Source organism: Pseudophryne corroboree, chromosome 1, assembly GCF_028390025.1.
Source record: "Pseudophryne corroboree isolate aPseCor3 chromosome 1, aPseCor3.hap2, whole genome shotgun sequence".
Lineage (NCBI taxonomy): Eukaryota > Metazoa > Chordata > Amphibia > Anura > Myobatrachidae > Pseudophryne > Pseudophryne corroboree.
The window spans coordinates 824,291,313-824,305,524 of record NC_086444.1 but is presented as its reverse complement, the minus strand read 5'-3'; the positions used below and the strand labels follow the sequence as shown (position 1 = coordinate 824,305,524).

The following is a 14,212-nucleotide window of genomic DNA, read 5'->3' as shown; positions in this document are numbered from 1 at the left end:
GTGCATGCAGGCCAATATGGACAATCTCGTCCATATTTGCCTGCACTGCTAAGGAGCCGGGTGACTGGGGGAGTGAAGAAACTTCACTCCCCCCGCCACTGCCCCCCCCCCCCTGCCGGGTCGCCCGTATCCGCCGTCGGGCAGCTCGGCGGTGGATCTGCCAGTGTGTAGCGCCCATTTGAATGCATTAAGAACCGAGTTTGGGCACCAGAGTCTTAGTGATGGAGGAAATATAATATGCATTAACAAATAATACATACAAAGGAGATTTGTGGAAATACAAATGAGGCCCAGTATATACTAAACCTGTGTATTAAATGCAATTATTTAAATTTTGTTTTAAAGCTTTATGTTCATATTTTTATGGCATCTTGGAAGAACTCCTACTAATCAATATGAGTAAATTGTAAAGAGGGAACAATTATTGCAGCTGCAGATCATTATTATGTCATTGTTTTCCAGAATAACCACGACAAATGATAATGTTATATGTATCGATCCAGAGGCAAAATGGTTTTCAGATATGATGCAACGTCTACTAAAGTAAGTAAAGTTACATCAATCACTACTCACTAAATAAAACATGAGCCCATATTAGCATGAACTGGGCCGCCTGCAAACAATAGGCGTTAGTGGGATTATTTAGAAATCATGCTCAACGTTCAGTTCTAGAATACTCAAATAGTCTGCTACTTGTTTATGGGGCAAAAAGGAACAAGTGTGAGTGTGAAACTAAAGGCAGAGCGCAACATGAGCAGGATGTAGTATGGTTTGCCGGCGGTCGGGGTCCTGGCGACCAGCATACTGTGCTGGAATACCGACAGCTGGTCGAGCGCAAATGAGCCCCTTGTGGGCTCGCTGCGCTGGCCACTCTGCGGGCACGGTGCCACGCTACACGTGCCACGCTATCTATTCTGCCTCCCAAGAAGGAGAAAAGATGTCGGTATGCCGGTGGTCGGGATTCCGTCGCCGGTATGCTGGTCGCTGGGACCCCAACTGCCGGCAACCTGAAGACCACCCCATGAGCAGATTGGGGGTGTTTATTGATATATGCCCTGCACTTACTGGTCTCTGTATACAACAGATATAACATGAGGCACTGGGTAACACATGGCACAAGGTAATAGTGATGGAGAATACTGTGCTGGGCAGAGGAGGGGGCCCACCTAGAAGTGTATACAGGCCCCCTCCTCTGTTGAAATGCCCCTTGGCAAAAGGTAATGCATAGCTCAGTGTAACACATGGCATAGGGGGCACAGGCTAATACAAAGTACAAGGGGGCACATGGTAAGACATTGCACAGGTTAATACATAGTATAGGGGGCACATGGTAACACATTGCACAGGGTAATTCATAGCACTGGGAAACGTGGCACAGGGGGGACATGGAAACACATGGCACAGGGGGGTACAAGCTAATACATAGCACAGGGGGCACAGTGTAACTCATGGCAAAAGGTTACATATGGCACAGGGTAATACACCACACAGGGGGGCAGAGGGTACCACATGATAAAGTTGAGCACATGGTAATACATAGAACAGGGGGGTACAATATAACACATGGCATAGGGGGCACAAGGTAATACATAGCACAGGGTAACGTTGGGTACAGGATAATACATAGAACATGAAGGGCCACATGGTAACACATGGCATAGGGGCGGCACTACCAGGGTACTGTACAGAGAGACAGGAGGAGGGGAAGGACAGGCACAGTACCTGGTGGTAGCAGGCTGCAGGGTGACACCATGCAGGAGTACAGGGAGCGCCAGGATTACACACTGCTGTCTCCTGTCACTGGCTTGCGGCAGGACATCAGCAGCTGATGGGTCCTCCTTCCTCCACTAGCATGGTAATGAGCTGTCCACAGAGCCGAGTCTACCATCTACAGCATAGGAAGGGTGCAGGGAGCACGGGGGAGAGAGGCTGTTGATACGGTACTGCAGCCAGGCATGGAAGTGTGAACACAGGGCACGCCCCCTTCCTGAGGCAGCTGATAGACGCAGTGCTGGATTACCAAATAGGCAGAGTAGGCACCGGCCTATAGGCGCTGCACCTCTTAGGGGCCCTGTGACAATGGATAAAATAATAGTGATTTGATCTTGAAAGAAAATTACAATCAAGCTTTTTTTATATTGTTTCCAAAAGATAGAAAAAAAATAAACTCAAAGAAATGAAAACTTTAAAGACTCTATAGAGAAAATACTGTATTAATGTAATGTACCCATTAACAACTTAAAGTACATAAACCATAGACCTCATATTCACATTACAGTTTCCAGATCATGGACTGTTGGTTGGTAAAATTAAAAACCTATGAGGAGATCATTTGGGAGGGGGACCCAGAGATTTTGACTGCCTAGAGGCCTCCACAGAGTTTAATCTGGCACTGGATAGAGCCTCACAGGGTCCGTTTTCTATGCAGCATTATTGGTTGCAGCTCAGCCCTGCCCCCAGCTCAAGGCACTGTCTGACATAGGGATGGGAGGCAGAGCTGGTCACTGCCTCTCCATGGCTTCTCTCCCTGCAGCACGGCATATTTGGGGACATACAGATGGGTCCTCCGTTATCTTGGCTCTTTCTGTGCCTAGATGGAGGTTTAGTCATGCCTAGGTGATAGCTTAGGTTGCTGAGTTTAATCACGGACAGGCGCGTTGAGGCGCCACTAGATACTCAGCACGCAATACACATCTCCACCACTGGGTGGCTAATGATCCACTAATCCAGTACTTTAGATCGAATACTGGCGGATTGATCTACAAGCTCTGGAAAATGGTCATTGACGACTGTAATGTTAATATACAGTCCTGTACTGCATACTTTACACACAGATGGTGACCAATGGTAAGACGGAGAGAGTTAAAAAAAGAAATAAATAGTTTATACAGATACAAACGAACATGATAAAACACTTGTGTATGCAGACGCAACTAAAGATTGTGTATGCAGACGCAACTAATGTGTGAAAGGAATAATGTAGCTCATTGACTTTAAAGTATGTACAGTACACTAAATACCGTGTTTGGAAATATGAGCGTCCGAGTCCACTAAGGCATAAACCAACACCAATGGGAAGGAATCACTCTTTGTAGTACTTTTACACATGAACTTGTGAATCTTCCATGAAGTGTCGTGGGCTAGCGATGAAGGCTCCTGCCTGCCATACTGGGAATCCCGGGTTCGATTCCCAAAGTGCCTTTTTTTTGTGTGTGTGTTCCCAGTGACATTCACTTTGTTATTATTATTTTTTTCTGTGTAATCCATTGTAAAACATTCAATGGAAGGGGGCACACAGGTTTCACACAAATCGGGGTAAATCTGCAGGAGTGACTCATTCGCTATCCAAAATACAGAAAAAGCAAAAGAGGCTGCGCTCATGGGAGTGAGAGTAAATAAGAAAGGAGAGCTGACGTAATTATCACTTTAAATAATTTATTAATATTTCATTCATCAGTTAGAAATCCTAAATGGATGATAATAAAATATATACAAATAAAATTAAACAAATACACTGAGTCACTGTAAGGATAAAAGACAGTAATGTCCGTGCACGATATATTTCTTAAATAGGGCCATTACTAATACGGCTCAGCTGCTGTAATGAATGGAGGATAAATGTTGTAGCAGCTGAAACATATGTAGCCGCTTTAGCTGTAATAACAACAGTGTGTCCCAAAACAGATACTTTCTGTATATAGATGATTATAGAATCACCAAGAACGCTCCTCTCTCTGGGTGCCGTATAAAGATAACAGTGAAAGTCCGCTGGTTGCAGTGTGAATTCCAACAATCAAACCATCAGAACAGGTAGCAATGGAAGAATCACCGTTTTCAGCAGGGAGACGCTCTTAGATGAAAGCACGTTGTTCTCGACTGGAGGGGAGAGCCGGCTAATAGCAGCTGTAAGCCATCCGAAACCCTCACAGTGCACTCTTCCAGTGGATGAGCTTTGTCTCCCTCTCCCCTGCCAGTGGGCTCTACGGTGGACTGCACCTGAGGATGCTCGGTGACGCCAGCCCACAGGAGAGGTAAAAATCCACCACCATTGTTACCTGTTCCGATGGTTTCATTGTTGGAATTCACACTGCAACCAGCGGACTTTCACTGTTATCTTTATACAGCACCCAGAGAGAGGAGCGTTCTTGGTGATTCTATAATCATCTATATACAGAAAGTATCTGTTTTGGGACACACTGTTGATTGTTATGAACCACAGGTAGTGGTTCATTCCTATTTTATGTTTATAAAGTTGTCTTGCATGCCAGGATTTCCTGTTGCTCTGTTTTAGAATACTCTTGTCTGCTGCCGCTGGTGAGTCTGTGTAATTGCAGCTTGTTCCCTTGTGTTCAGCCTCACCTGGCTGCTAATTGCATCTGGTCAGTTTGGAATCTTGCAACAAGGCAGCTGCATGGGATTATTAATTAGGCCTCTCTGTTATATGCTGGCTGTTTGCAATTCACAGATGCTGGTGATATTCCTTGGTTTGCAGTCTGCTTGAGTTCTGAGCTTGGTTCCTGCTAGTTCCTGAGCTTCCTGTGTCGATTCCTGTGTCAGTCCCTGTGTCGATTCCTATGTCTGATCCCGTGTACTGCCGTGAGGCGTTCCTGTCCTGAGGTCCAGTACCGTTGCCTGTGCAAGTTTCTGGCTTCTTGGTGTCCACCGGTCTGCCGTTTGGGATTCTGCCTGTCCTCCAGTTCTGAGAGTCTGTGTCAGCAGCATTGGGAGTTCCTGTCCGTTTGCCAGTATTCGTACCGGTTCCGTGAGTAGCGGCACTACCGCGTCCGTCGGCCTAGGCTGCTGTATTCCCTTATTATTTCTGTCACTGGTGTTTTGCAGAGGGTTCTGCTTATGCTGTCACCGCCGGTACACAAAAGTATTGTCGGCGTGTGGTCAGCATTTCCTTTGTTGTTCTTTTCCTTTGGCGGCAAGCCGCACATACTTTGGTTTTAGGTTTGTTAGTAGCCCCTGGCCTTGTTGTTTAGTCAGAGGGTCCCTTGTTATCACCCTGTCTCGGTTCACTCTTTGTCTCTCATTAAGACCTGAGGGGGCATCGAAGTTGGGCAGACGTAATCCGCCCTTCAAACGCGGCTGCCATGGGCTCAAGCAACCATAGTCTCGCAAGAGTGTACTGACAGCACGGGTGAGACAACGGAGATAGGGCGCCAGGGGCTATTCCCTTTCCATTCCCCTTTCCCAGCATTCCGTCCTGGTGCTCTGGACTCGCTTCATAACATCTCCCTTGTTCTGAGCACCAGGAACCTAACATTATCACCAGCCATACCACAAAAAAGAAATAAAACTTTTTTCTTTTTTGGCCCAGTCCAGTGTCTAGTCTAGAATCTAGTCCTGTCTAGAATTCGGTGTTTAGAATCCAGTCCGGTGTTTAGAATCCAGTCCGGTGTTTAGAATCCAGTCCGGTGTTTAGAATCCAGTCCGGTGTTTAAAAAAAAAAAAAAAAGTCTTGTTTTGTTTAGCAAAATTTAGTCTTGCCTTGCCTTGCCTTGCCTTGTCTTGTCTAGTTTTAAATCCTCCTATGTCTACTATGCAAGCCCTGCAGGCATCTCGCAGCCCTGAACTCTGTATTCAGTGCTTTGAGACCAGAGCGACTAGAAGTTTTGCAGCAATCCCTAAAGCAACTGCAAAACCTACTGACTAAAATCTTGCTCATCTTGCCAGAAGTCGTTGAGAGTACATCTATCTCTAAAGAGACTCTTGTTCACAGTATGGTGACAAGAGAATCCTCTGGTTTAATTGAAGAGAAAAGATTTAAAAGTTTTCTGCGGCCCAGGCTCTCAGAAGAGGAGCGTCTGCGTCGCAGAAACTTAAACTTGTGCCTATATTGTGGGGGTTTAGGCCACTATCTGCAGACCTGTGAGTTGCGCAAGCCAAAGTGTGGTGATGAGTCTTGCCCTCTGGCCAAGTTGAGTCAGGATACAAGACCTACTCCTGTCTCTACTGTGGCAGAGGTACTTGTCACACAACCCACACTAAAAAGCTCTCTGTCCTATAATTGGGGTCCTTGGGCAAGGGAGCCCCATTATAGATTCAGGAATCAAAAAAGAATGTTTTTCTCCTCTCTTGAGGTTCCTGTGGAAGCGGAGTTGCAAGCCCCTGGAGTGGTGCCCGTAGCCCAGGGTCCTGGAGTGGTGCCCGTAGCCCAGGGTCCTGGAGTGGTGCCCGTAGCCCAGAGTGCTGGAGCGGTGCCCGTAGCCCAGAGTGCTGGAGCGGTGCCCGTAGCCCAGAGTGCTGGAGCGGTGCCCGTAGCCCAGAGTGCTGGAGCGGTGCCCGTAGCCCAGAGTGCTGGAGCGGTGCCCGTAGCCCAGAGTGCTGGAGCGGTACCCGATGCCCAGAGTGCTGGAGCGGTACCCGATGCCCAGAGTGCTGGAGCGGTACCCGATGCCCAGAGTGCTGGAGCGGTACCCGATGCCCAGAGTGCTGGAGCGGTACCCGATGCCCTAGCTTATAGAGGGACATCAAATATTATAGTTCAGGTGTCCATACCGGAAGGGGTCTCAGAAGCTGTCACCCCAGGTAGGGACTTGAAAAGCGCAACCCAAGAAAGGGTCTCTAAAACCATAGTTCTTGAAGGGAACTCGAGAAGCAAAACCCCAGAAGGGATCTTTGAAGTAATATCCCCAAGTGGGGTCTCGAGAGACGCAGCCCCAAAGAAGGGTCTAGAAGTCGCTTCCCCAGGAAAGAACTTAAGAAGCATAGCATTAGTGGAGGATCTGAACGTTATTGCTTCAGCAAAAGTCCCGGAAGTCATAGTCCCGGGAGAACTTTTGATAATTATCGACTCAGAGAGGGAGGCCGATGGCCCGATCCCAGTCAGGGAGGCCAACGGCCAGGTCCCAGTAAAAGAATCCGAGGTGCTGGCCCCAGCGGGGTTCCCGGAGGCCACTGCCCCAGCGGGGTTCCCGGAGGCCACTGCCCCAGCGGGGTTCCCGGAGGCCACTGCCCCGGCGGGGTTCCCGGAAGTCTCTGCCCCGGGTGGGGTTCAGAAAGTCACTGCCCCGGGTGGGGTTCAGAAAGTCACTGCCCCGGGTGGGGTTCAGAAAGTCACTGCCCCGGGTGGGGTTCAGAGAGTCTCAGCCTCGAGTAAGGTCAATAGTGACCAGGTCCTAGCAAAGCACTCCAGTCAGTCAGATGAGAAGGAAACAGATCCTGACTCTGATATCTCAACATCCATAATCTTTGATGGGGACTTAGCGCAATTTTTGACACTTTACAAACACTATTACATTATTATGTTGTCTAGACCATTTCTGGGCATCACTTCAGAGAACATTGTGCTTTATCTGATTTATTCTTTTAGAGGAGAGCCTTTTGAGTGGGCGACCAGCCTAATGAAAGCTGAAGATCCCATTCTTCAGGATCCCCTAGCATTCAGTGATGCAATTATTAAAAGATATGGTTCCAAAGAAATTGGTTCAGGTTCCTCTAGGTCACCCGTCTTATATACTGAGAGTCCACCAAATACTGTAAACTCAGCACAAGAGTCTCAGCCCGTTGTTTTGACTGCAGGATGTGCTTTTCTGACTTCTTCTTCTTCTAATAATAGTACTTTACCAGAAAGTTCAGCTCCCAAGGGTAAGAGACCTGTCTCTGATTTGAACGCAGCCTTGCTGGGTGGTACCATCAGTTCAGACAATGTGTGGGGAATTACCTTGGTCAGACCTAAAGAGCTTTGTAAAAAGAAGAAGAAGAAAAATAAATAATTTTTGACTCTTGCCTTGATTAAAAAAAAAAGAGTTTTTTTGTTTTTTCCCCTTGTCTTGTGTCCAGTGGCCACCATCAAGGGGAGGGCACTGTTACAAGTTGTTGCTACAGCTTGTTTTTGTTTTCTTGTCTGTTAGACCAGTGTGTCAGGTTTTTTTTTGTATCCCTTGTTCTGGATAGTCTGAATTTTGGGGTCTTTTGACCCCTCCTCAAGGGGGGGGGGTAATGTTATGAGCCACGGCTGTGGCTCATTCCTGTTTTGCAGTTTTGTTCTGTATTTCATGTTATACTTCTGTTTATGTTCCCCGTGGGTGTCATGGGGTGCTCGGAGCTCACCCTTAAGAAGGGGATACTGTTATGAACCACAGGTAGTGGTTCATTCCTATTTTATGTTTATAAAGTTGTCTTGCATGCCAGGATTTCCTGTTGCTCTGTTTTAGAATACTCTTGTCTGCTGCCGCTGGTGAGTCTGTGTAATTTCAGCTTGTTCCCTTGTGTTCAGCCTCACCTGGCTGCTAATTGCATCTGGTCAGTTTGGAATCTTGCAACAAGGCAGCTGCATGGGATTATTAATTAGGCCTCTCTGTTATATGCTGGCTGTTTGCAATTCACAGATGCTGGTGATATTCCTTGGTTTGCAGTCTGCTTGAGTTCTGAGCTTGCTTCCTGTGTCGATTCCTGTGTCAGTCCCTGTGTCGATTCCTATGTCTGATCCCGTGTACTGCCGTGAGGTGTTCCTGTCCTGAGGTCCAGTACCATTGCCTGTGCAAGTTTCTGGCTTCTTGGTGTCCACCGGTCTGCCGTTTGGGATTCTGCCTGTCCTCCAGTTCTGAGAGTCTGTGTCAGCAGCATTGGGAGTTCCTGTCCGTTTGCCAGTATTCGTACCGGTTCCGTGAGTAGCGGCACTACCGCGTCCGTCGGCCTAGGCTGCTGTATTCCCTTATTATTTCTGTCACTGGTGTTTTGCAGAGGGTTCTGCTTATGCTGTCACCGCCGGTACACAAAAGTATTGTCGGCGTGTGGTCAGCATTTCCTTTGTTGTTCTTTTCCTTTGGCGGCAAGCCGCACATACTTTGGTTTTAGGTTTGTTAGTAGCCCCTGGCCTTGTTGTTTAGTCAGAGGGTCCCTTGTTATCACCCTGTCTCGGTTCACTCTTTGTCTCTCATTAAGACCTGAGGGGGCATCGAAGTTGGGCAGACGTAATCCGCCCTTCAAACGCGGCTGCCATGGGCTCAAGCAACCATAGTCTCGCAAGAGTGTACTGACAGCACGGGTGAGACAACGGAGATAGGGCGCCAGGGGCTATTCCCTTTCCATTCCCCTTTCCCAGCATTCCGTCCTGGTGCTCTGGACTCGCTTCATAACATCTCCCTTGTTCTGAGCACCAGGAACCTAACATTGATATACAGCTAAAGCGGCAACATATGTTTCAGCTGCTACAACATTTATCCTCCATTCATTACAGCAGCTGAGCCATACTTGCCTACCTGACCCTCTCCATGAGGGAGAAAAAGCTCTGTTCCTGGACTTTCCTGGTAATGTATGATTGCCATCACCTGTGGTGAAACACCTTTCTTATCAATTAACTAGCTCACCACAGGTGATGGCGATCATACATTACCAGGAAAGTCCAGGAACAGAGCATTTTCTCCCTCATGGAGAGGGTCAGGTAGGCAAGTATGAGCTGAGCCGTATTAGCAACGGCCCTATTTAAGAAATATAACGTACATGGACATAACTGTCTTTTATCCTTACAGTGACTCGGTGTATTTGTTTAATTTTATTTGTATATATTTTATTATCATCCATTTAGGATTTCTAACTGATGAATTAAATATTAATAAATTATTTAAAGTGATAATTGCATCAGCTCTCCTTTATTCTTTACTCTCACTCCCATGAGCGCATCCTCTTTTCCTTTTTCTGTCTCTTGCTTTGCATAAAAGGCATATACACAGTGCCTTACGGCAGTGCACAGGGGAATTAGAGTATATTATATTTCCTTTGTACTTAGGCGCTTTATAGCAGCAGTTTGTTTTTGTTTGTGACTGTTGCTATCTAAAATACACAGCGGTAATGAGCACCTGTAGACATACCAGTAAATATAAATTAGTGTATTCTGACGCAACTATCTGTGCTGGCACCGGCAAGTGTAATCAGCTATGTGTGTCCGATGCACACACAAGCCGATCACTGATCACTGTTCTGGTGCTGGCTGCTGGGCGCCGGGTCCTCCATGTGCTGCGCTGTGAAAACGGCAGCTAACTTTACGGCATCGGGGGTAACAGTAGTGCACAGGATCCGGCACCTGACAGCCCTGCAGGAGCAGCGATCACCGGCTCCCTGGACTGGTAAATATATTTACCATGGGGGGGTCCACGGTGTGTAGTCGCGATGGGGGGGTGACACAGTGGCAGAAGCAGTGATGTCGGTGGTGCTGAAAAATACCCCTATGATGCTGAGGATTGTCATCGCAGGAACAAAGCGCCTGCATGCGATAATTGATACATCCGTGCAATGTAATCAATTATCGGAGTGTGGTTTCGGGCGATTTTATCACACCACAAGAAGATGTTTATGAGTTCTAACTATCTTATTTGTGTTATTCAAATATATATATATTTTTTTTAACTGTGGAGTCTGACAGGAAGCATGCCTCCCCTGCCTCCACGTCCAGTGCTGGATTTCTCACTAGGCACCTGCGGGCGGAACCTGCTGGGGGTGTCAAGGCAGTGCCCTCCCTTGCTTTGGAGCAGCGGCACAGCTGCCCCCTCCCCCTCCTCGCATCAGAGTAGAGTCACGCAAGCCCCCCCTCTCCCTGCATCAGAGTAGCACTGCGGCACGGCAGTGCCCCCCTGCTGCTGCCCCTTATCAGAGGAGCGGAAAGGAAGTCCACGTCCACACCCCCCCCCCCTTCCTCCGCATCAGAACTGCAGCATGGCACAGAAGTCTTCTCCCTTGCTGCCCTGCATCAGAGGAGCGGCATGGCATGGCAGTCTCCACTCCCTTCCCGGCATTAGGGTAACGGCACGGCAGTCCCCGCCCCCCATCCCCCCCGCCGCATCAGAGCAGCGGCGGATGGATAGACGGGTCAGGAGGAATGGTGGTAAGTATTTAAGTCCTGCAAACGGGGAAGGGGGGCAACTAATTTCATTGTGCTGGGAGGGGTGGGGGGCGGGTGGCCAAGGGGTCGCCTGACCCCTAAATTCAGGTCTCTACATGTCCCTTTTATTTTTGCATTTTCAAAGGTGTGCAGTAGCAGTTGTGACTTTTGTCCAATAAATTCTAATGTCTTATAATCTGACTTAGAAGTTCCCACTTCTCCCTATGCCCCAGGGACTGGAAATAAGACATGCACAAACTTCGTTGTTGCTTGGCAGCTTCTAAATGTAATAAAACTCATATGAGCGACTAAAATTCTAGTTCAGATTCTGTATAATTATCTTCATTTCATCACTGTTTCTGTTTTCTTTTGGCAGAAAGAACAAACACATTCAGAAGACCTCAGAAGAATGAATCCATATTCCGTCTCTGCACCTCTTTCTACCCACCTTGTGTATAGGGGGCATGGCCTCATGGGCCAGTTCCCCATTTTCGTCACTCTGTGAGTCCTGGAGATGCGGGCTGCCCCTGGGAATCAGTCTGTGTGCAGTGCCAGCTCCTACACTGTGACAGGAGCCGGGTGAAGCATGTAACATTATAGTGCAGCACCTGGCTCCTGTCGCTGAGCAGGAGTCGGCATTTTGGTACCACCCCTCAGCGGGTGACACCCGGGTGTGGGCCGCACCCCCTTGTGACGCCACTGCTGTATTGATACTAAGGGGTCTATTTACTAAGCCTTGGCTGGAGATAAAGTCGCTGGAGATAAAGTATCAGCCAATCAGCTCCTAACTGACATGTCACAGGCTGTGTTTGAAAATTACAGTTAGGAGCTGATTGGCTGGTTCTTTATCTCCGTCCACTTTTTCTTCATCCAAGACCCCTAAATATATATTTTTTTAAAGTCTATACATTTTACATACACCTTTCTCTGCCTTCCAGCAGCAGGGGGTGTTTCCAGCTAAATATGGGAATAATCTCAGTACCCTCCAATCATAAAGTAGTACATAGCGGAACACTTCCCCCAGCACATAATTATGTCCTTATATTGTAAATGATTTATTACAATTTTTGTAAATTACTCGAAGTCAGAAAATCTTTTACATTCTGAGCATGCTTGAAAGTAATAATTGGTATAAAAGTGTCAATTCTCTAGTTACTTGTCAGATATGTTGTACTATAGCTCTATGTACTTAATAAAAAGCAGTGGGAAAAAAAAGGCAAACTTCCGTTGTCTTCTTGTTGATTTATGGTTTAAAAAAATATTCGGTTTCAAATGTTCATCCTATGGAGGCCTTGTCTGAGCTAATTAATGGAATGAAGAAAAAAATAAGTGAAGGCGCACAGATATATAGAATAACCGACTGCTGTTTTGATACAAATTAGTAATTTATTGCTAATTAGATATAAAATCTTAAAATACACACAAAAAAACAAAATTAACAATATTTACCATAAGACCAACAAACAATAATTTTGTTAATACCGTGATAAAGTCAGTTATTACCTATAAACATTAAGCTATATTCTATTATGGACTAAGTACGCTATTGGCGCACTGAGTACCGTAAGGGTACGCACCTAGCGTAGCAGACGCTAGGCCGTGGGCGCGACGCACGAGCGACACGCACGCTCACAGAATGTTACCCAGTAACCCTTAGTAACAACACACCGTAAGGGTATGCTTACACTTTAAACCTTGGCAATGAAATACTATAACGATGTAATGCTTTTTAACCTTGATAATATGAGAAGCTGTTTGAGCGATCGAGACGCTCAGAAAACCCTTTACAGTAACTAGTGAAAACACAAGACCTGGTTAGGATTTAAAAACCACTTAGGCTCTAACACCCTCGTGGATAATTCTTTTAGTATAAAAAGGGGAAAAACAGTACAGCTTATACACTACAAAACTAACATCAAAATCTAAACAGAATAACAAGGAATAATATGAAAAATAGCGAACGATCGCAAACACAAGCAAATAGAGTGAATACACAATGAGAACAAATGGCAAACACTGAGGATAACAAAATGGCTACAGAGAACTTACACACGTGGGAATGATTCGCAGGCGCGTCCTGAATCCAGCCCTCAGCCTTCAATGTGAAAACCTTGCAGAGAGAGTGAGTGACTGGACAGGCAATGGTGGTCTTTATATACACAACTTACAGTACAATACAATGGTCCCTATAATCCCATAGTTCGTTGGACACAGGAATGTGTCTCCGCATTATAACAAAAGGTCATAGGTGGGTTCGAACAGGTGGGCTGTGCCTTTCTCCAACTGCTCAGGTGGGAGGTATCCTCAGGATTCCCGCCGCATGGGTAATGAACAGCAAATACAGTAAATATCTATAAACTACTTTTGTACATAACTATGCGCAGGAGCGAGCATTCTCTTCCTAACCAACACCGAAATGTTACTATTAAAATACTCTACAGCTGGATACTAGACACCACCGTTCAACCTTTATCTGACCCTTCCTATCATGCAAAGAGGAATTTCTCTGTCCAAGAACAGTTTAAACTAAACATACTTTCTGACATTGTTAAGGGGAATGTTCACTACAATATACGCAATATGAGTTAAATATGCTATGATCGAGTCGCACGCTAGACGCTTACAAACTCTACCGTAAATGCGCATACACCGCGCGTGATCGCCGGAGCGAGCTTACGCAAATTGCGGATATGTGCACGCACGGCAGAGCGTGTGCACGTGCAGCGGGCATGTGCATGAGGGGTTAGTACAAGGCATATGTATCAGCATATTTTTCGACTTTGACAACCGCATGATGTTATTGGCTCCACACAGACTGATGATTTGATTAGTAAATTACTCCTTCAAGAATTCACTTAACCGCATGCACCTATCTAGAAAAGTGGTAGTTCTCCTTCAACAAATAGGATCAGATTCCATGCACATATAAGCAGAATTAGAATGATTTTTTAGTCCCAAGCAAAGACTGTTAGTTGTGCAGAAATTAAATCACAAAGAAGAGAGCTTAATTGCGTGCACCTGTGTAATTAGGAAATAGCAGGATTGTTCTCCTTCAGCTGAATGGTTTGATTTCATGCGCACATGTGAACACAACATTGGCTCCAAAACCAGCTGAGTACTGATTTTATATTGAAATGATCACAGAATTTAAGGTATGCATACACCACTTAGAGGAAAGGTGCTGTTGGTTGTGAAGATGTTGTTAATACTTCACCCATGTGTGAGTCTCAGGAGCACTCCTGCAGTGTGAAGAACCCGTGTATCCTCCTATTGATTCCTCCTGCCTGGTTCCCAGTGGCCGGGGTCCTGATGTCTGGTGCAGGGGATGGAGGGGTTGTAGCTGTGTCCACGGGATCGTGTGTAACCACGGCGGCTGTGGGAGGGTGG

The 14,212-nt window shown here is 46.5% G+C and overlaps 1 protein-coding gene across 1 annotated transcript in view; it reads left to right on the top strand.

Annotated features, from left to right (window-relative positions):
* LOC134949635 (interleukin-8-like) overlaps nt 1-12,035 on the top strand; it is a 31,913-nt gene extending 19,878 nt beyond the window's left edge. The window contains exons 3-4 of the mRNA XM_063938393.1: nt 463-543; nt 11,202-12,035. Coding sequence (XP_063794463.1) covers nt 463-543; nt 11,202-11,238 — 118 coding nt within the window. The 3' untranslated portion in view covers nt 11,239-12,035. The remainder of the gene's footprint in view (nt 1-462; nt 544-11,201) is intronic.
* Nucleotides 12,036-14,212: the final 2,177 nt, after the last annotated feature.